At 23.1% G+C, this 22,101-nt stretch overlaps 1 protein-coding gene across 1 annotated transcript in view; it reads right to left on the reverse strand.

Moving 5' to 3' along the window:
* The window catches only part of LOC117178262 (protein halfway), a 57,659-nt gene that overhangs the window by 15,865 nt on the left and 19,693 nt on the right, over positions 1 to 22,101 (reverse strand). The window contains exons 2-4 of the mRNA XM_033369613.1: positions 9,489 to 9,777; positions 4,991 to 5,305; positions 1,147 to 1,316 (exon numbers count right to left, since the gene is read on the reverse strand). Coding sequence (XP_033225504.1) covers positions 1,147 to 1,316; positions 4,991 to 5,305; positions 9,489 to 9,777 — 774 coding nt within the window. The remainder of the gene's footprint in view (positions 1 to 1,146; positions 1,317 to 4,990; positions 5,306 to 9,488; positions 9,778 to 22,101) is intronic.

Consider the following 22,101-nt stretch of genomic DNA (forward strand, 5'->3'; position numbering starts at 1 on the left):
TAATAAATAAATTTTTTGAGGAATTTCATTGGCACCGTCGGAAAGAGGAGATCTTAAGCAATAAAAATATATGTGTCTCAATTTTTTCTAGTGTCGAATAGTGTTAGTTATTGGCCGTTGAAAAGCAGTGCCCCGGCAGTGGCGTTTTGGCCGTTTAAGGGTTAATCCTTTTGGTTGGAAATGTAACTTATCTTGCTGAAAATTTCCGTATTTTGGTGAATAATCCTCTTTTTGGCTTGAAAATTCATTTCTTTCAATAGAAATTAAAAACATCAAATGTTTGGTTAAAAATGAATCTTTTTCGCTTGAAAATGATCTTTTTTGTTGCAAATTCAACTGTTTTTTTTTTAAATTCGTTCAAGTTTTAGTTGAACATTAATTTTTTAATGAAAATATAACTATTTGGTTAAAAATTGATATAGTTTGGTAAATAATCTTCTTTTAGGCTTGAAAATACATTTCTTTCTGCAGAAATTTAAAAAACTCAACTGTTTGGTTAAAAATTCAACTGGTTTGAAGAAAATTCTTATGTCCGGCTCGAAAATTCAACAAAATAAAAAAAATCAACCATTTGAAGAAAAAAATGAACTACTTTGTTGAAAATTCATTTTTTTGAGTTGAATATTCATTAACTCAGTTAAAAATTGATTTCGTTGGCTAAAAATTCAAATATTTTGTTAAACATTCGTCTTTTTGGTTTGAAAATTCATTTTTTGTTGTAGAAATTAACAAAAATACAACTGCCTGGTGAAAAATTAATCCGATTTGGTTCAAAACTTACTTTTTTGTTAAAAATTGAACTATGTCGTCGAAAAATCGTATTTTCGACTCGAAAATGGTACAATCCGGTTAAAAATTCAACTGTTTGGCTAAAAGATGAACTACTTTGTGAAAAAGTCATTTTTTTAGTTAAAGATTCATCATATTTATTAAAAATTGATTTATCCTGTTGAAAATTCAACTATTTTTTTTTTAATTCGTTTCGCTGTTGGTGTGCAAATTAATATTTTTAATACAAATGTTTTTCAACATTTTTTCTATAAAAAAATGTACCGAAAAATATGTTGCATCGATAAAAAAAATCTTGAAAATTAACCCCTTAACGCCAGGACGCATTTCAAAATAATAATAAAAAAAAAAACTTACCAAACTTAGATAACGGACTTGTTTCAAGGGAACTTGCTCTGTAGTATTGAACCAATGCCAGGTTTTACTTGCGGAACAAACAGTTTCGTTCTCTCGCTTGAAGTTAATTTGTTTTTCTCCAGTCTTGTTGATGTACTGGTAAATATCGTGGCACCAAAGTGTATTTGTTCCTAAATTCAAATTGAAAAAAATTGAGCAAAACTCAAGATTAGGGAACGTACTTAAATTACGTAACAGTACGTAGTTTTTGAAAATTTACAAAAACTTTCCGCTGAAGAAAATATTTTTAGTTTTAAATTTTATTATTTGGTTGAAAATTTAACAATTTTCTTAAAAAGAGATCCTTTTTTGTTTGAAAATTTAACCATTTTGTTAAACATTCGTCTTTTTATGTTAAAAATTCAGCTCTTTTAGTAGAACATTAACGTTTTCTTTAAAAATTATATTCTGTTGCTGATAAGTCAACTGAAATATTTTTTGGATGAAAACTATTTTTTCTGATATTTTTTTTTTTTATTTAAATGTTCATCTTTTTTAGTGAAAATATTGCACATTTCTTGGGAAAACATGCAAATATTTTTTTCCAAATTGAACTATTTCAAAGAAAATTTACTTTTTGTTTAAAATTCCTATTTTCGTGTTGAAAATTTGTCTTTTTGATTAAAAAATTCACATATTTTGGCAGAATTTTCATTTTTCTTCTACAAAAATGCAACTGTTTGGTTTCAAATATTAAAAATCTTGTTAAAAAGTCATAATTTTTAGTACAAAATTCGACTATTTAGTAGAAAATGAACATATTGTTAACAATTCTTATTTTGACGTCAGAAAATAAACTGAAATCTTCATTATATAAGAAATTTCATCTTTATTGAATAAAAATGCAACTGTTTGCTTGAAAATTCAACCTCTTTTTTTGAAAGTTTATCTTTCCGATTTTAAAATTCACCTGCTTTAGCGGAAACTAAATCTTTCTTGAATAAAAATGAAAATTTTTGGTTGAAAATTCCAAAACTTTTTTGAAAAGTCATACTTTTTTATCGAAAATTAGGCTGTTTTATTGAAAATTTAACTATTTTCTAGAAAATTTACTTTATGTTTAAAATTCCTGTTTTGTGTTGAAAAGTCAATTGAAATCTTTTTAGATGAAAATTCCACTCTTTTTTTGAAAATGTGTTGTTGAAAAACGAACTGGATTCTTTTTCGAATACAAATTTAACTATTTTTAAAGCTTTTTTTAATTCATCAGTTTTAGAAGAAATTTCATTTTTCTTGATAAAAATGCAACTGTTCGCTTAAAAATTCAACCTCTTTTTTTGAAAGTTTAACTTTTTGATTTTAAAATTCACCTGCTTTAGCAGAAACTAAATCTTTCTTGGATAAAAATGAAAATTTTTGATTGAAAATTCCAAAACTTTGTTGAAAAGTCGTACTTTTTGGTTGAAAATTCTGCTGTTTTGTTGTAAATTTAACTATTGTGTAGGAATTTTTTTTTGTAGATATTTATTTATTGTAAAAAAAATTCATATTTTTATCTTGAAAAATCAACTGAAATCTTTTTGGGATAAAAATTTAACTATTTTTAAAATGTTTTGTCTTTTATAAATAAAAATTTATATATTTTAAAAGAAATATAATCTTTTTTGGATAAAGATGCAACTATTCGGTAGAGAATTCAACTAATTGGTTTAAAACTCATCCTTTGCGGCAGAAAAAAATGTGTATTTTGGATTGAGAATTCAATTTTTTCGCAAAAACTTATTTTTCTTAACAAATTCATATTTTGATTTTGAAAAGACAACTGGAATCTTTTTTGGATAAAAATTCAAAATTTTTTTTATATATATATTTTTAATTTATCTCTTTTAAGAGAGATTTCATCTTTTCTAGATAAAAATGCAACTACTTGGTATACAATTAAACAATTTTGTTTAAAAGTTTTTTTGTTAAAAATTCGTCTTTTTGGATTAAAGAATCAATTTTGTCGTAGAAACCTATCTCTTGTTTGAAAATTATTTTTTTAATCGTGACAAGTCAACTGAAATCTTTTTTAACAGAAAACTTAACTTTTTTAAATTAATCATTTTAAAAAATTTTTAAATTCATCTGCTTTAGTAGAAATATAATTTATTTTTAATGAAAATGCAACTTTTTGGTTAGAAATTATTTTTCTGAAAGTTTTTCAATTAAATAATTGTGTATTCAAATGCTCAAAAATGTACACGTGCCAAATGGAAAGTACGAACACATTTCATTTAAAAAATGTTAAATGAAATGCAAATAAAATGCAAAATTTAGAACTTTTATCAATTATAGAGTTCAAAAATTCATATAGAGTTCCAAAAATATAAATCCACGTTAACATTTTCAATAATCTAAATTAAAGAATCAAGCAATGACCTTTGAAAATTTTCAAAATTATATTATTTTAAGAAATTTTAAACTAGAAACATTAAATATTGAAAAATAATTTTTTTAATTTCAAAATTCTTAAATTAGAAGTTAAATTATTTTAATTTTAAATAGTCTAGGTATCGTTTAAACGCTTTGAAATTTTATTTCAAAATCTTGAGAAATCTAGAAGTAGTTTAAAATTTTTCCAAATTCAAAATAACTTTTGAATTTTTTTTCGGGACTTTTAAATATATTTCAAAATAAATTGAATTTTTTCTATAACTTTTTAGAAAATCCTGCAAACAAAATAATTTATAAATAGCAGTAGAACACTTATTATTTGTAAAAATATATAATAATGTTAAGAGATATTTAGAAGTTTTAAAAAGATTCAAAGTAAATTTACTCGTCTTAAATGAACTGTGAAATATTGCTAAATATGAAATACTTATTTTTTTTCTACATTAAGAAATTTCAAATTAAATGAGATAAAAATTTAATAATTTACACTCACAATATTTTAAATGTGATAAAAACCTTTAATTATAACTATATTATTGTGGATTTATTTTAAAGTTGAAAATAGTAAAACGCACGTTGAAATTTTTCAATGGCTAAAAAAAATTAATAGAAATAATATATTATAAATTTATTTGTAAAATTTAATATGAAAAATAATATAAAGGAAGACCTGAAACTCTGAATTAAAAATATATTATTGATAAATCAAAAAAATTTATATTCAAAAATAAAATTATCGGAATAAATGATATATTAATTTCAATTATTATCTAGAATTACTTATATTTACAATTGATAAAATAAAACTGTTTTTATCCAAAAATTTCAACTTCAAATGCTTTTAATTTGTTAAATTTCCAAAACTGCACTTTATTTTAAAAATTGTTAAAATCAAACTTTGGCAGATATGCAATTTATTATTTTTTTAACGTTTAAAAATGAATTTGAAGATTCTTTAAATTAAAATATATGCTTACAAATTAAAAATCTAAAATGGAAAATTTTTAAAGTCAAGGATTTTCGAATTAAGCATTCTAAACTAAATGATATAATAATTTATAAAAATCACAATTTAACCAATTATTTTAAAAACGGTTGAAATGAAAATTGGACAAAATTTGTATTCTAAAAATGTTATAAAATTCACGGTAAAACATTTTCTTTGCTTAAAATAAATATTAATAAATTTAAAAATTGTAAATATGTATCTGAAATAAGGTTTTATTTTATTTATAAAAAATTCTATGTTCAAAGTATTGCAAGATTAAAATTCTGGTATTTGAATATTAATAATGAAGGAAAAATCAGGGAATAATTTAATTTAATTTAATTTAAAACTAAAAATTACCTACAGTTATAAAATTTAAGTACGGCCCCTTGCCAACTTTAATTAAAAACTGTAAATGTGTAAAGGTAGAGAATTATTTACCAGAGATGTCGAGTAAAAATTCACGACCATTCATCGTGTTTAGAGCCGGGAGGTATGTCAAATTGTTATAGGACAAATCCAAAGTTGTAAGCTTGTCAAGCCGGGTTAGAGAATTATTCTCTACTTCGACCAGACCATTATTAGATAGATTAAGGCACAAGGTTGGCGTCATCATCCTAAATTGACCCTTTACTCCATTTATTTTCCCGTCAGTGAGGGCTAGGGATTTCAGTCTTCTCCATCGAACTTCACTTGCATTAAATACGTCCAAGGTGGCGTTACGTATGTGAACGTAAGACACATTTACTGGGAAATCTGTAAACAATATACATTTTTTTTCTTTTTTTCAAGGCCATCTTGTAATATTTATTCAATTCCTACTTTATCAAGATTTTTTTTCACTCAAATTCTGGAAAAAATGCCCTGACAATTCGAAGTTTTTTTTATAGTTATAATTAATTATTTATAATCCAGAGCTATTAAAATATATTTCGTATTATTTAAAACAATTCACTCGGAATATGTATACAGTTTTCGGAATTGATTTTATCATAAAAAATGTTTTTTTTTCTTCAGTTTCTAGGATGCAATTAATATATTTAATTTAGAAAGCTTGGACAAATTATATCACAAATTCTTGAATATATTATCAAAATCTTGAATTTGTCTCCATGAATTTGAATAATTCATACAAATTTTTATTTTATCTCCTTCTAATAAAAATATTGTATAAAAATATTTAACCAATCAAGCTGAATTTTCCACTAAAATGATGAATCTTCAACTGGAATAGATCAATTTTAAAACAAAAAGATGAGTTAAAAAAATATATAAATTTTTAACCAAACATTTTTTTTAACTAAAAAGAATTAGTTTTTAACGAAAAATGGATCAGCTCAATTTTCAGTGAAAAATATAATTTTCCACCAATAAAAAAAAATAAATTTTCAAGCACAGTGATAAATTTCCAACCAAAATAATCAATCAAGTAGAATTGATACATTTAAAACAAAAAAAAGAATAAATAAATAAATTAATTAAATTAAATTAAACATTAATTAATCGAATTAGCAAATTAAAAAATTAATATTTAACCACACAGATGAATTTTCAACTAAAACGATAGAATATTCCATTGAAATAGTTAAATTTTAAACCAAAAAGATCATTTTTCAAACAAGAAAATTAATTTTCAAATAAAAAGAATAATTTTCTATCGAAAAATACGATTTTTCTCAAAATACATGAATTTGGAACGAAATATATGAATCTTCTGTTAAAAAAAGGAAAAATTGCAACCAAATAGTTGAAAATTAATTTGAGAAAAAACAATTTCCTATCCAAAAAGAAATGTTTAAATATTGAGTTTAAAAAATAATAATTTTCAACCAAACTGATGAATTTTCAATTAAAATGATGAATTTTTAACAATAGAGTTTCATTTTTAAACAAAACGATGAAGTTTCAACCAAAACAATTAACTTTCAACAGAGAAGATTATTTTATACTAAAAAAGACGAATTTGCAACCAAATGCAAGAATTTTCAACTAAAAAAGATTAATTATCAGCCAAAATTGAACAATCAAATTATCAACTTGAAAAATTAATATTTAATCACAGAGATGAATTTTCAACTAAAATGATAGAATATTAAATTGAAATAGTTAAATTTTAAACCAAAAAGATCATTTTTTAAACAAGGAAATTAATTTTCAAATAAAAAGATTAATTTTCTATCGAAAAATACGATTTTTCTCGAAATACATGAATTTGGAACGAAATATTTGAATCTTTAGTTAAAAAAAAGAAAAGTTTGCAACCAAATAGTTGAAAATTGAACTGAGAAAGAACAATTTTCTATCCAAAAAAAAATGTTTAAATATTAAGTTGAAAAAATAATAACTTTTAATCAAACTGATGAATTTTCAATTAAAATGATGAATTTTTAACAATAGATTTTTATTTTCAACCAAAACGATGAAGTTTCAACCAAAACAATTAATTTTCAACAAAGAAGATTAGTTTATACTAAAAAAGACGAATTTTCAACAAAATACAAGAATTTTCAACTAAAAAAGATAAAGTGTCAAAAAAAAATTGAATAATTTAATTATCAGTGTAAAACATTCATATTCAATCAAATAGGTGAATTTTCAACGAAACTGATATAATATTCAATTGAAAAATTAGATTTTCAGTTTAAAAAAAAATTATTTTCAAAAAAAATAGTTATATTTTCAAACAAATAATTGAATTTTCATCTAAAATGATATCTCTTCAACTGGAATAGTTGCATTTTAAACCAAAAAGATGAAATTCCAAATAAGAAGATAAATTTTCAAACAAAAGGATTCATTTTCTACCAAAAAATACGATATTTTGTCGAAATATAAGAATTTTCAACCAACTAGGTGTGTTTTCACATTTAAAAAAAGACAAGTTTACAACAAAAAAAGATCAATTTTCGACCAAAAATAGAACAGTTAAAGTTTCAGTTAAAAAATTAATTTTAAACTATAAGGGTTATATTTTTCAATAAAATAATGAATCTTTAACTGGAATAGATCACTTTTAATTTAAAAAAAGATAAATTTTCAATTAAAATGATGAATCTTGAACTATAATAATTGAATTTTAAAACAAAAAGATCAGTTTTCAGCCAAAAAGATTAATTTCAACCAAAAAAGACGAATTTTCAATACAAAAAATAATGTTTCAACCAAACATTGAATAGTTACATTTTTAGAAAAAAATAGGGTTAAAATTATGGAATATTCAGTTGGAATAGTCACATTTTCCGTTAAAAAAAATTAATTAAAAAAAAAAGATAATCAAATATTTAAAATTTCAACTGATACAGATGAATTTCCAGTAAAAAATTAATTTTCAGTAAAAACTAAACGAAATTTCAATAAAATAGCTCATTTTTCAACCACAGAATTAATTTTTAATTAAAATTATCAATCTTCAATAAAAAAAATAATTTTTAATAACAAACTGTTGAATTTTCAATCGAAAAAAAAATACTTTTAAACCAAGGAGATTAATTTTCTACCAAAACTTACGAATTTTTAACAAAATACATAAATTTTTAACCGGTCAAATAATTTAACTTCCAATTGAAAATGATCAATTTTCAAAGAAAAATAGAATAGTTCAATTTTCAGTTTAAAAAACGAATTCCAAACAAAACAAAAAACACGAATTTTCAATTTAAAAAAAAATAGTATTTGGAACAAAAATTGAATAGTTACATTTTGAGTTAAAAAATCGGAGTTAAAACTAATAAATGAATTTTTAACTAAAATTACGGAATACCTATTCAACTGGAATAATCACATTTTTCATTACAAAAATTAATTAAACATTAGTTTTCAATAAAATAGTTAAAATTTCAACTGAAATAATTGAATTTTAGTAAAAAAAATTAATTTTCAGGCAAATAATAAACGCATTTTCAACAAAATAGCTCATGTTTCAACCACAGAATTAATTTATAATTAAATGATTAATTTTCAATAAAAAAAATTAATTTTTGATAAAAAAAAAAACGAATTTAACCAAAAAAGACGACCTTTAGACTCAGAAAGACTTTGCAGTCAAGAGAGAAGAAAACTGACAAACAAATTGTTGAATTTTCAAACAAAAAAATTAATTTTCAACCAAGCAGATTAATTTTCTACCAAAACTTACGAATTTCCAACAAAATACACGAATTTTTAAACGGTTAGATAATTTAACGTGCAACTAAAGATGATCAATTTTCAATGACAAATATGATAGTTCAATTTTCAGTTTAAAAAACGAATTTTCAATTTGAAAAAATATGGCTTAAATCAAAAATTGAATATTTACTGTTTGAGTAAAAAAATTAGGGTTAAAAATAGATGAATTTTTGACTAAAATTATGAAATATTTAACTGGAATAAACACATTATCGGTTTAAAAAAAAAATCAATTAAAACAAAATTTCAATCAAATCGTTCAAATTTCAGCTGACAGTTTAATTTTTAGTAAGAAAAATTAATTTTCAGCCAAATAAAAAACATATTTTCAACAAAATATCTCATTTTTTAACCAAAGAATTAATTTTGAATTAAAATGATGAATCTTCAATCGAAAAAATTAATTTTTAATCAAAAACAGTTGAATTCAACAAAAAAAGTGATACTTTAACCGGTCGGATACTTTAACTTACAACTAAAAACAATCAATTTTCAACCAAAAATAGAATAGTTAAATTTTCAGTTAAAAAAATTAATTTCAAACAACAAAAAAACACGATTTTTTCTAAAATAGTCAACTACAAATTTAATTAATATATTAAATTAAAAATGTTATTCCAAGTTGCAATAAAAAAAAAAAACGCTCTCCCAAAAATTTCCTGACAATTCTATGCTATTTTTCATTTTAAAAAAGACCTCTTTTGAGTAGTTCGCCTGCAAATATGATTAAAAGATAAGGAAAATTTTAATATTCATAATTTTGATTACTCACTTGTACAAGCAAGACCTTCCTCGAAAGCTTTATGGCTATTTAAATTACAGCAGAGAACAGCACCTTCTTCTGGATTTGCCTTCGACTGAACTATCCTTTTGCAGGGACATTCTCCTGATTCTGCTGACGGGCATTCTGTGGGTGGCTGATAAAAACATTGCTCGGGAAGAACTTCTTCGGGAATTGGATTTGGTGTTGAAGCTTGATTTGCGGACGAAGCTTGATCCTCTTCTGTGCGAGCTCTTGCCACTCCGGCGTAAAAACATATCATTACCGTCAGCCACTGCATCTGAATGCGGAAAATAATTAATTTCATTACCAACTCGAAGCAGACGAAGTAAAAAGAGAATGTTTAAATTCTTACGTCTTTCAAACAAAGATTATTTTATTACAGAAGCATGACTTTTCATTTCCGTAAATTCAAGATAAAAGGGAGATTTTTTTCGCAAAAAGGGGATTTTATTTATTATTAAAAACTTTTTATATCATATTGGGAGTGGTGGTCTACCATTTCGCTACCTAGTGCCCAAAACTGGAACTAGAAAGAGTAGGTACAATTTTAAAGTACTAGATTAATTTTTGCATAAAAGTGTTTTTACGATAGTTTTGTGAAGTATAAAACAATGGTTCAATATTAAAAACAAATTTTCATAAAAAATAAATAGTTTTAGATAGAATTTCTATATTATACAGTGAAAAAACACATTTTTGTCAAATAGGTTTTAAAAAAATATATTATTTCGCTATTTCATGTAAATTTCAATGAATTTAAGTTTAAATAAACATTAATTAATGTATGTAGCGACAAATTTTATTTAGATTATGCAAAGAATACTAATAATAAACGATTTAGGGTGGCGGTTTTAATCCAAGAAAAAAATTTTCGGTCATTTCCCGGTTCGCAAACATTTTTCACGGTCAATGAAATTTAAAAAATCAAACTCTAAAGCTATAAAATGGAAGCTACTAACACTTTTAAACTGAACAACTTTTTATTAAATGCATTTAAACTGCAAAATAAACTTTTTAACTTTTATAAATTGTAGAGTTCAAAAATTCAGATTCAGTTCTAAATATATAATTCCACGTTACCATTTTCAATGCTTTAAAGTCTTAATTGAAGAATTAATCAATGAATTAAATTTGTTTTCAAAATTATATCACTTAAAACAATTTTAAGCCAGAAACATTAAAAATTGAACGATTACATTCTGTAAACTGAATACTTCTTAAATTAAAAGTTAAATTATTTAAATTTTTAACGGTTAAAGAATCCTTAAAATGCTTCCAAATTTTATTTGAAAAGCTTGAAACATCTGCATGTTATTTACATTTGCTTTCAATTTTTTTATTATTTTTGAAATTATATGAGAACTTCTAAACATCCTTTACAATGAATCCAATTTTTTCTAAATTTCTTTTTAAATTCTGCCAAATGAAACAAATTTCCTTAAAATCTTCCACATTCATTTTGGATAATTTTGTAAATCTTTCTAAATCTTTTTGAATAGTCAGTCAAAATTATCTTTTCAAAATAAAAATCATTATTAATTTTCATAGGAAACGTTTTTTAACCTTCTGAATCCATTTAAAATTTTTTAAAATCTTTTTAATTTTTTTTCGAAATCGGCCAAAATCTATATTTTGGCGGTACACGTACACACTTTGTTTAAATTATTTCAAATAATTTCAAATGTTAAATTTAATTAAAATTTTTTTAAAACTTCTAACTATTTCTTCAAATTCCTTGAATTTGTTTAAAGAATAATATGTTACTATTATTTATACATCGAAGTTCAAAAATTTGACTCACAAATTAAATTTTTTTAAATAGAAAAATTAAACTGCAACGTTTAAAATTTAGTTTGTAATATTTAACTACAATTACTGATTTTAAATAAACAGTCAGATATTTCTAAATATTAAGTCATTCTTATTTTTCTTAATTAAAGAATTTCAAATTGAATGGTTTAAAAATTGAATATTTTAGACTGAAACAATATTTGAAATTTAATCAAAGCCTTTGTTTATGAATATATTATTTTGAAGTTATTTAAAAATTGAAAACAGTTTATACAGTTTCAATCGGGCGTTTACATTTGTTTAACTAATGACTTTTCAATTGAAATAGTTTACATGATTTTTAATGTTAGAAAGTGGAAATTCTAAAAATAAGAACTGATTTCGAATCGTATTGTAAAAATGAATTATTATTTACTTTTTAAATCTTAAAGAATCTACATCCCTTTTCTCGATAATGACTTACTTTTAGGATCCAACAAATACTTTAAACTCCACAACAAAAATCGTTAAAACACTTGTATGCAAAAATGAATGTACAACTTTAAAATCGTACCCATTCTTTCTAGTTCGGATTTTTGTCACCAGGTGGTGTATCGCAGTTTAACCATTCCCAATACACATATATGCCTTTTCATTAGTAACTTTCTAGTCATTTTTTTCATTAAAATTTGTTTATTTCAACACATTCTACTGGTAAAAATATATTAGAAAAAGATTCAAGGGGACCAATGATGGTAAATTACATTATCAGAATTTAAAAAAGTTAATGTTTGATTTAAAAAATTTATTCATCATCAGTAGACAGATTTTGATTCCTTATTCTTATCAATTTTTTACACTTCAGCGCGAATTAGATTAATAATAGAACCCAATAAGAAAATCCAACTATTTTTAGTTGAAAATTCATTCTTTTTGGTTTCAAAGTCTACTAATATATTTTTGTTTGAAAATTCACTTCTTCTGGTTAACAATTATATTATTTGTTTGAAAATTACATTTTTGGTTAAAAAATCAACATTTTCTTTAGACCGCATCCCTTTTTGTTGAAAATTAAACTATTTTTAATGAAAAATCAGGGTGGTCGTTTTAATCAAAGAAAAAAATGCCAGGTTATTTCCCGGGGTTTTGCCGCTTCGCAAACATTTTTCACGGTCCATGAAATTAGAAAATTCAAACTCTAAACCTAAAACTTTTTCCATCTGAAATAATAAAAAATGAGCTTTAAATCATTTCAATCCATTTCAAACTGCTGGAAACATTAAAATTTGAGCGATGACGTTTTTTTATAAACTGAACAATTCTTAAATTAAAAGTTAAGTTATTTTCATTTCAAATAGTTTTAAAATCCTTAAAAAACTTTCAAAATCTTGAAGAATCTACATGTTGTTTTCAAATTTTATATTATAATTTAAAATTTGAACAAAATCAAAAACAACACGTAGATTTTTCAAGATTTTGAAATTGAAATACTACAAAATAAATAATGTTTCCTTAAAATATTCCAGATTCAATTTTGAAAATTTTGGAAATCTTAAATATTCTCTTAAAATTATTTCTTCAAAATATCCAAAATCTATATTTTGTTTGAAATTAGGCCATCCTAGGCTGTTTGCATCAAAATTTCGGTAGGAATATTCGGATTTTTTCGGTATACGTAGAAAATTCATTTAAATTATTTCAAATAATTCCAAATTTTACAATAATTTCGAATCTTTTCAGAACTTCGAAATTTTTTCTGGGAATAATAGGTGTTCAATATTTATTTATACATCAAAATTCGTCAATTTTACTTACGAATTAAAAATTTTCAAATAGACCAATTAAAATTGTAACGTTTAAAATTGATCTTTTTTGTTTAGTTTTGAATATTTGTTTTCTAATTACTGATTTTAAATGAACAGACAAATATTTCTAAACATTGATCTATTGAAATTATTCTTAACTGAACAATTTCAAGTTCTTGAACTTTTGACTGAAACAGTATCTGCAATTTAATAAATTTGAATATTATAATTAATTAATAATAATAATAAATTAATTAGATAATACATAAATTAATAAATAATTAATCAATAGTAATTATGAATACATTATTTTGAAGTTGTTTGAAGTTATTTTAAAATTGACAATAGTTATTAGAATATCCTAAGTTTTGAACTGATCCCGAATGGTCTTTTAAAATCAATTTTATTATTATTCACTTGTTAATCCTTAGTGTACAGTTCAATTTTAAAAATCATTATAATTTATATTCTCAGTAGAGCAACAAAAAATTTTTTTAAAATAAAAATGTCAATTTCAAACGTTTCTAATTTTTTATTTTGTAAGTCTTTAATACGGCCTTTTTAAAATAAAATATTTTCGAATTAAGAATTGTAAACTCAATGATATCATAATTGAAAAATATAACAATTTAACCAATTATTCAAAAACGTCTAAAATCAAAGTTGGAAAGATTTTTTTCTAAAAATTTGTAACATTCCCGGTTGAAAATAAATTCACTGTCATTTTCTGGGTTTTTCCGGTCCAGCGGCCACCCTGAAAATTCTATTTTTTAGTTATAGATTTAATTTTTTGTTGAAAATTTATATTTCTAGGTTGAAAATTCAACTATTTCACAGAAAATTCATATTCTGGCTTGAAAATTCAACAATTTAGTTGAATTTTTTTTTTGGCAGAACCATTTCATACGTAAAATATTTTTAAGTCTGCGAATTACTAAACACAAATTTAAATTTTTCGTTTGATATAAATGATGTTTTTAAGCAGCTGTTTGTCAACAATTACTTTCTAAGCCAAATTTTCAGTTTTCTAACATAACATATTAAAACTATTGACAAAGAACTTCAATATTTATTTAAACTATTATTATTTCATCTCTAAACGATTCAAATTCCTATTTATCGCAGTATTCAAAGTCTCCCCTTTTTTCGCTACAAAAATTTTCTATTAAATTTCAGGTTAAAAATTGATATTTTTTTATTCAAAAATTGTATTAAAAACTATTTTGTTGAACATACAACAATTTTGTTAATAAGTCATCCTTTTTAGTTGAAAATTTATGTCTTTTTGTGAAAATATCATCTTTTTTAGTTGAAAATGCAACTGTGTAGTTAAAAATTTATTTTGCCTGTTTTAAAAGCACTTTTTTGATGAAAATTGGTATTTTTTAGCTGAAATCTCAACTATTTGGTTCAAAATGCATGTCTATTTTTTTAATTCATCTTTATTGGTAGAAAACTAATATTCTTGGTAGAAAATTGAACTATTTATATGAAAATTCATGCATTATATTAAAAATTCGTATTTTTTGGTAAAAATTAATGTTTTTTTTAATAAAAATGCAACTGTATGGGTAAAAAGTAATCAATTTGGTTGAAATTTGAACTACTTTGACAAAAATTAGTTTCTTTTTGTTAAAAAAATAATTTTTTAAGTGAACATTTAAATTCTTGGTTAATAATTCAACTTTTTGTAGAAAATTGTCTTGAAAATTCAACAATTTGTTAGAAAATTCAACTGTTTTGTAGAAAATTCATTTCTTTAAAAAGATTGTTTTTTTTTTAAGGAAATTGATCTATTAAAAAAAAATTAAATCTATTTTGGTTGATAATTGATCTTTTTCAGTTTCGAATAAAATTACTTGGTTTAAAATTATGCAATTTGTTGAAAACAATTTTTGATTCGAAAAATTCATCTATTTTTAGTAGAAATGTCTTTTTTTTGTTCTATTCAACGGTTTTTTTATTTCAAATGAAAATATTTTCTTATTTGGAATATCAACTATTACATTTTTTATTGGAAATTCATCTTTTTAGTTGAAAACTCAACCACATTGCCGAAAGTTGAACTGCTTTCTGAAAATGTCATTTTTTCGTTGAAGATTCATAGTTTTAGTGTAAAATTCATCTACTTGGTTTAAAATTCAACTAATTGGTTAAAAAGGAATGTGTTTAGCTGATAATTCGTCTTCTTTAATAGAAAATTTAATCTCTAGGGAGAAAAATTAATCTTTTTGGTTAAAAAAATTCAATTTTCTGACTAAAAATTCTACATTTTGGATGAAATTTATTGTCGGGTAATTTATATAAAACAGTAATGAGTAAATCAGAAGAAAAAAAATATTCAAAATTTTAGGGGAAAAAATTGAAGCAATTTATGCACAGACCTAAAATATATGATTATTTAAACTTGTAATGCTTTCAATTTCCAAAACCTAATTTTTAGTTTTCATAATTTGAAGTTTTTAACTCGTTTTCTTGAATTTTATGAAACACTTTAATTTATAATTCGAAATTAAAACACCAGCGCTTGTGTCCGTATAAAAACTATTTTAAACCTCTTAAAAAATGTCGGTAATCCATTTTTTTTCAATTATACACTTTTCTTTCTTCCACTCGGATTACGTATGAATTACGTTATCTTTGAAGTCCATTTAATACTGGAAAAATATATATCATTACACAAATTCCACTACTTTCATTCGCCTTGATGGCCGTAGGCAGTCGTTAACAGCCGACCCAATTTTTCCTAAACTAATTCCCGGAATGGAGAAATAAACGTAATAATAAGAAAAATTCTAATTCAGATTGTTTAGGTCTATCAAGAACTTTTTTTTTTATCAAGTTCTATCTGCCTCTTCAATTAATTTTAATAATAGATCAATCTATCACAATATTGCTTTCATCTTCCACGAATACATAATCAATCCAGCAAAACAACTGGCTTGTGAACTTTGCAGTTATGCAAATTTTAGCACCACATTAAATTTAATAATAAAATTAAAATAAATCAGGAAACATTTTAAAAAATCACAGAATTATATTATTATATTGATGAAATGAAATTAATTATTTATCATACATTAATACTTTTAATTAATGATTACCTACAGTAGGTTAATTTCTTTTAACAAATCCAGGACTTCTCCAGGTTTTCCAGGACAACAAAAATGGTTTACGTTCCTTGTTTTTACAGTGAAAAATACTTTGATAAAAAAACGCATCACGCGGAATTTCTTATATGCCACTAAAATCTAATTTTAAGGTATAAACGCGTTTTTTTGTGATTGGTTATTTCAACAGAATAAAAAGTCACGACGAGCCAATCGAAAATATTTCAGTTTCATATATTTTCAATTTTACCAACAATTTGATGACATTTTTTTTAATCTAACGATATTTTACTGTTGAGATGATTAAAAAGAGATTAATTCAATACTTTTAATTTTTAACAAAATAATTTTTAAAAATATTAAACTTCAAGCAAAATTAGTTGAATTTTTAAAACGTAAAGTTGAATTAAAAAATATAGATTTTCAACGAAAAACTTAATTGTTGATATTTCAACAAGAAAAAAAAGAGAACGAATTGACAACAATATAATTTAATTTGTTACCAAATTCTTGAATTTACAGTCTACAATGACGAATTCTTAGCTAAAAAAAGAGGAATTTTCAATCAAGAAATTAATTTTCTACCAAAAAAGGCAAATTTTTCATAAATTAGACGCGCAATTGAACTTACTTTCAATATATTGAGAGCAAAGAATTATTAGTTTGAAAATTTTCTAATGAAATGCAAGTTTTAAGTTTCACAATTAAAAATTATATAATTCTTACGATAAACATTCGAAATACTACAAGTTGGAAGATTTAGAATTTAAAACTTGACTTTTGTTCTTTAAATTCATCAAAATTACAATTAAAGGATTTTTTGTTTATATATCTTTAAAATATACAAATTTTAAACTTTAACTCGTAAAAATCGAAGCATTTTTATTTTAGAAATATAAACTTGAAAATAATCATGCAATTTTTAAGTTGATTTAATAAAAATTCCGCGATTTGGATCATTTACACTTCAAATTTCATCAATTTGGAAAATATAGAATGGAAAACTGTTGACTTTTGATCTTGAAAATCATCAAAAATATGACAATAAATTTAAGAATTTTTATTTAAACATCTTTAAAAATTTTTAATTTTAAACTTCAAATCTTTAAAATTGAAGAATTTTCTATTCTAAATTTTCAAAGTTGTGGGAATTTAAATTGAAAATCTTTGAAATTAAAGAATTTTCGAATCTAAAATTTTTTAAATGTAGAAATTTAAATTGTTAATCTTTGAAATTAAAATTTTTTGAAAATTTACAATAAAAATCATGCAAGTTTGAAATTTCTCAATTTAAAATTCTGTAATTTTCATGCTTTCCATTAAAAATTTCTTAAATTTGGAAGATTTAGAATTGAAAACTTGAATATCGATTTCCAAAATCATCAAAAGTTAGGAATTTCTATCCATACATCTTAAAATTGAAAGCATTTTTATTAAAGTTGCTAATCTTCAAAATTTAAGTTTAAATGGCTAATCTTGCCAAGTGAAAATTACATACCTTTAAAATATTAATTATGAAAACTAAATGATTTCTTATTCTTCATTTTAAATTTACAATTGAAAATCATGCAAATTTGTAAGTTTTACAATTAATAATTTAGACATTTTTATTTATAAATCTTTAAATTGTCAAAATTTAAAATACATATCATTAAAATTGAACATTTTATTTCATTGAAGTCTTCAAAACTGAACTAAATAATTGAAAAAAAAGCTCAAAATTATTTAATTTTAAACTGTAAACATTCAAAATTGCAAATCGTTTAAATTGAAAAGTTTTTAAGTGTAAATCTTAACAATTAAGCTGTTCCACAAAATTTTTTCAAATTAAATTTTGAAGTAAGAAGATTTTAAATTGAAAACTTGGCTTTTGGTTTCCAAAATTATCCAAATTTAGGAATTTTTATTTATACGTCTCTAGAAGATGTTACAGATGTTTATAGCAAATTAAAGAAAGCTAAACTCTAAGGAATTAACAAAAAAAAGTAGAGAAAAATTATGAAAATAAGGCTGCAGAATTTTATCACTACGAAATTATACTTATCATAAACTTATATTATAATAAAAGAAGAATTAAAAATATAAAACAAACCTAGCACAATATCCAGTTATCAGGACTGTCCTGTTTTTGGATAATGAATAATTTTTATTTGTACATTTTTAAAATTGAAAACTTTTAAATTGTGAATCTTCAAAATTGAACTATTTAAAGAAAAACATTAAAAATGGAAAGACCTTCAATTTCAAATCATGAAGACAGACCTATTTCGAAAAGATGTTAAAAATTTTATGTCATTGAACTAAACAAGGCGGCTAATTTTAAAATGTAAAAATCTTGAAAATTAATCAGAATCGAAAATGGAAGATATCAGCATGACTCAGAATTCTAGAAGGTCTTTTAAGAACATCTTATTACCTTATAAAATCGAATATTAACTTCCTAATTTTATTATTCGCTTTTAATTTCTACTGCGATAAAACTGCCATATTTAAATAAGTTACAGCTTACTGAAAGACGATTAATATAAAAATCGAATTAAACTGTGATTTATTTAAATTTACGATTATGAATTATATTTCAGAGTACTTTAAATTGCATATATTTTAATTTGATAAGTAGCCAATCAAAATAGCAAACGTGTCATAAGCGCATTATATTTTCTAGTATAGAATCAATTATAAATTCTAACTCACTTGTTCAGTTTAAGATTATTCTGCTATAATTAAATGCGAACTATTTATACATTTTCCAGTTGTTGTAACAGGTGTAAAGATAAAAAACTACTGATAAATTCGAGGTCGTTTGTTATTCAGGGAACAAGTGCGTATGAGACTAAACTGCGGGAACTTGAATTTTTGATCTTTACCTATATATTTGTTATATTGGGAAACAATGTTTGTTCGGTGACTTGAAACCGCGTTTCGAAAGGAGTGGCTCTGTCAAGGTCTTGCGTTAAATTGTAAATTAGATATCATAAAAATGTCTTTCTATAAAAATTGACGCCAAGTCTCTGAAGAAAATATGAATATAATATACGCTTGTTAATGAAATTACAAGTCAAAGTCTTGATAAATAATTCTTTTTCAAATAATCTTAAATGGCAATTCTTATACAGGGTGACCGCAAAACTTAATTTTAAAAAATCCCTGACCTCTCCCGGATTTTTTCCTGACCAATTTTTCATTTTTCCTGACCATTATTATTGAAAGACCAGCATTTTAATCTCGTAACATTGTTAAAAAAATGTAAGCTTTTAAACTTATTTTAACTTAAAAATATGAGTTTTATACTATGAATGATGAATTTTCGATAAGAAAGGACGAATTTTCAACATAGAGTTGCATGTCCGACTGAAAATACGACCCAAAAAGATGACTTTTAAAAAAAAATAGTTCAATTTGTAACCAAATTGTTGAATTTTCAAGCAAAAGAACATTAAACTTCTACCAAGAACAGTTCCATTTTCCACCAAATATTTGAATTTAAATAAAAAACTTTAAATGAAATTTATCTTTACAACCAAATACTTGAACTTTAATGCAAGAGTCGAATTTTCAACAAAATAGTTAAACTTTTAAATAAATATTTCATTAATTAATCTATCAAGATTAATTTTTAACCGAATAGTCGAATTTTTAATCAATGAAGATTAAACTTAAAACCAAAACAGTTGCACATCCAACAAAATAGTTAAATTTTCAAGTATAAAATACAAATTAAAAAAAAAATAGTTGACTTTTCAACCTGAAAAATTCAATTTTCAACAAAAAGATGAATTCTCAACAAAAAATGTAATAGTTGATATTTCAACAACAAAAAAACTATTTTTTAATCAAATAGTTTAAAATTTCAATAGAATAGTTATATTTTTAACAAAATAATCACATTTTGAACGAAATTAATTAATTTTTAATAAAGGAGATTAATTTCAAAACCAAAAAGATGAATTTTCAAACAAGGAGATTAATTTTATTCCAAAAAATACAATTTTTGAAACAAATACATAAATATTTAATCAAACAGTTGAATTTTTAAATAAAAAATATAAATTTCCAAACAAAAATTATGAAGAGAAAATTTTAGTAAAAAAACTTTAATTAAAAAAAATAACTCAACAAAATAAATCCATTTTTTAACGAAATTAATTAATTTTCAACCAAGGAGATTAATTTCAAATCCAAAAAGATGATATTTCAAAAAAGGAGATTAATTTTTTTATAAAAAAGATCACCGAATTTTCAACCAAAGAGATGAATTTTTGACTAAAATGCCAAATCTTTTTAAAAAATCGATTGTTTAATAAATTGGGTCCCAGCTTCAAACAAATATTTCAACTGTCAACTATTCAAAATTAATTGTCAACGAATAATATAATAGTATATATTTCAAGTAAAAAAGATTTTAATTTTTAATCAAAATTGCTAAAAATTTGAATTCAATCAAAAACGACGAATTTTTCAACATAAAAGTTGAATTTTAAACCAAATAGTTGAATTTTCAATGAAAGAACATTAAACTTTAACTAAACAAAGTTGCATTTCCAGCAAAATAAATCAATTTCTAAGAAAATTGATGAATTTTCAACCTAAAAGGATGAATTCTCAACAAAAAACATAACAAATGATATTTCAACCAAAGAAGACGAAATTTCTATTCAAAAAAATTAATTTCGTAAAACAAAAAAAGAAGACTTTTCAACAAAATATATCAATTTAAAAAAAGTTGATTTTTAACTAAAAAAGATAACTCTTTAACCATTAATGGTAAAGTGCAATTTTTAGTAAAAAAAAAAATGAAATTTTAATATACAAAGAAATGATTTTTCAACGAAATAGTCAAATTTCGTACCAACGAAATTAAGTTTTACAATAAAAAATATGAATTTTCTAACCAAAAGTATTTTTCAGTCACGAAAAAAAATTTGATCCAATTCGTCGAACTTTCAAGCCCAAAGACTGATTTTTTTTAAACAGTTGAATGTTCACCAAGAAAGTAAATTTTCAACCAAACATTTGCATTTTTAACCGAAAAAAATGAACTTTCAATCTAAGAAGATTAGCTTTCTACAAAAAACAAAGATTTTTCAACCGAAGAGAGCAATTTTTAAATAAAATGATGAATCTTTAAAAAAATTTAAACCACTAAAAAAGGTTAAATTGCATCAAAATCAGATCCATTTTCAAACCAAATGGATAGATTTCAAGAAAAGAATAGATGAATTTTCAGCATCAAAATATTCATTTTCAAGAAAAGTTGATTTTCTACTAAAGTAGTAGAATTTTCAACAAATCAGTTGAATTGTGAACCCAAAAAATTTGATTTTCAACCAAAAGGTGAACTCTACAAAAACGTAATACTTGATATTTGAAAAAAACAAAATACAAAAAAAAACAATGATTTTCAAACAAAATAGTTCAATTTTCAACGAAAGATTTGAATTTTCAACAGAAGAAATAACATTTTTATTAAAATAGATGAATTTTCGACCTAGAAGGATAAATTTTCAACGAAAAATTTTATATTTACTTGATATTTCAATCAAAGAATAAAAAAATTCTACCGAAAGAACCAATTTTTAGCAAAAAATAGTCCATTTTCAAACCAAAGAAATTAATTTTCAAATAAAATTATGAGTTTTTTTACCAAAAAGATTTTCTAGGCAAGAAAGGAGAACTTTTTGTAAAAGAGTTTAATTTTTAAACCGAAAAAATGAATCTTCAACAAAAAAAGTACACTCTTCATCAAACAGTTACATTTTTAACCGATGAAGAGGAAATTTCAAACTAAGAAGATTAGTTTTCTGAAGAAAACACAACTAATTTTCTACCAGAGATGAATTTTCAACGAAATGATAACATTTTAAAAAATATTTATAATCGTCAGGAGGAAAAAAACTGCAAAAAAAGGAAATAGAA

Source organism: Belonocnema kinseyi, chromosome 8, assembly GCF_010883055.1.
Source record: "Belonocnema kinseyi isolate 2016_QV_RU_SX_M_011 chromosome 8, B_treatae_v1, whole genome shotgun sequence".
NCBI classification, from domain to species: Eukaryota; Metazoa; Arthropoda; class Insecta; order Hymenoptera; family Cynipidae; genus Belonocnema; species Belonocnema kinseyi.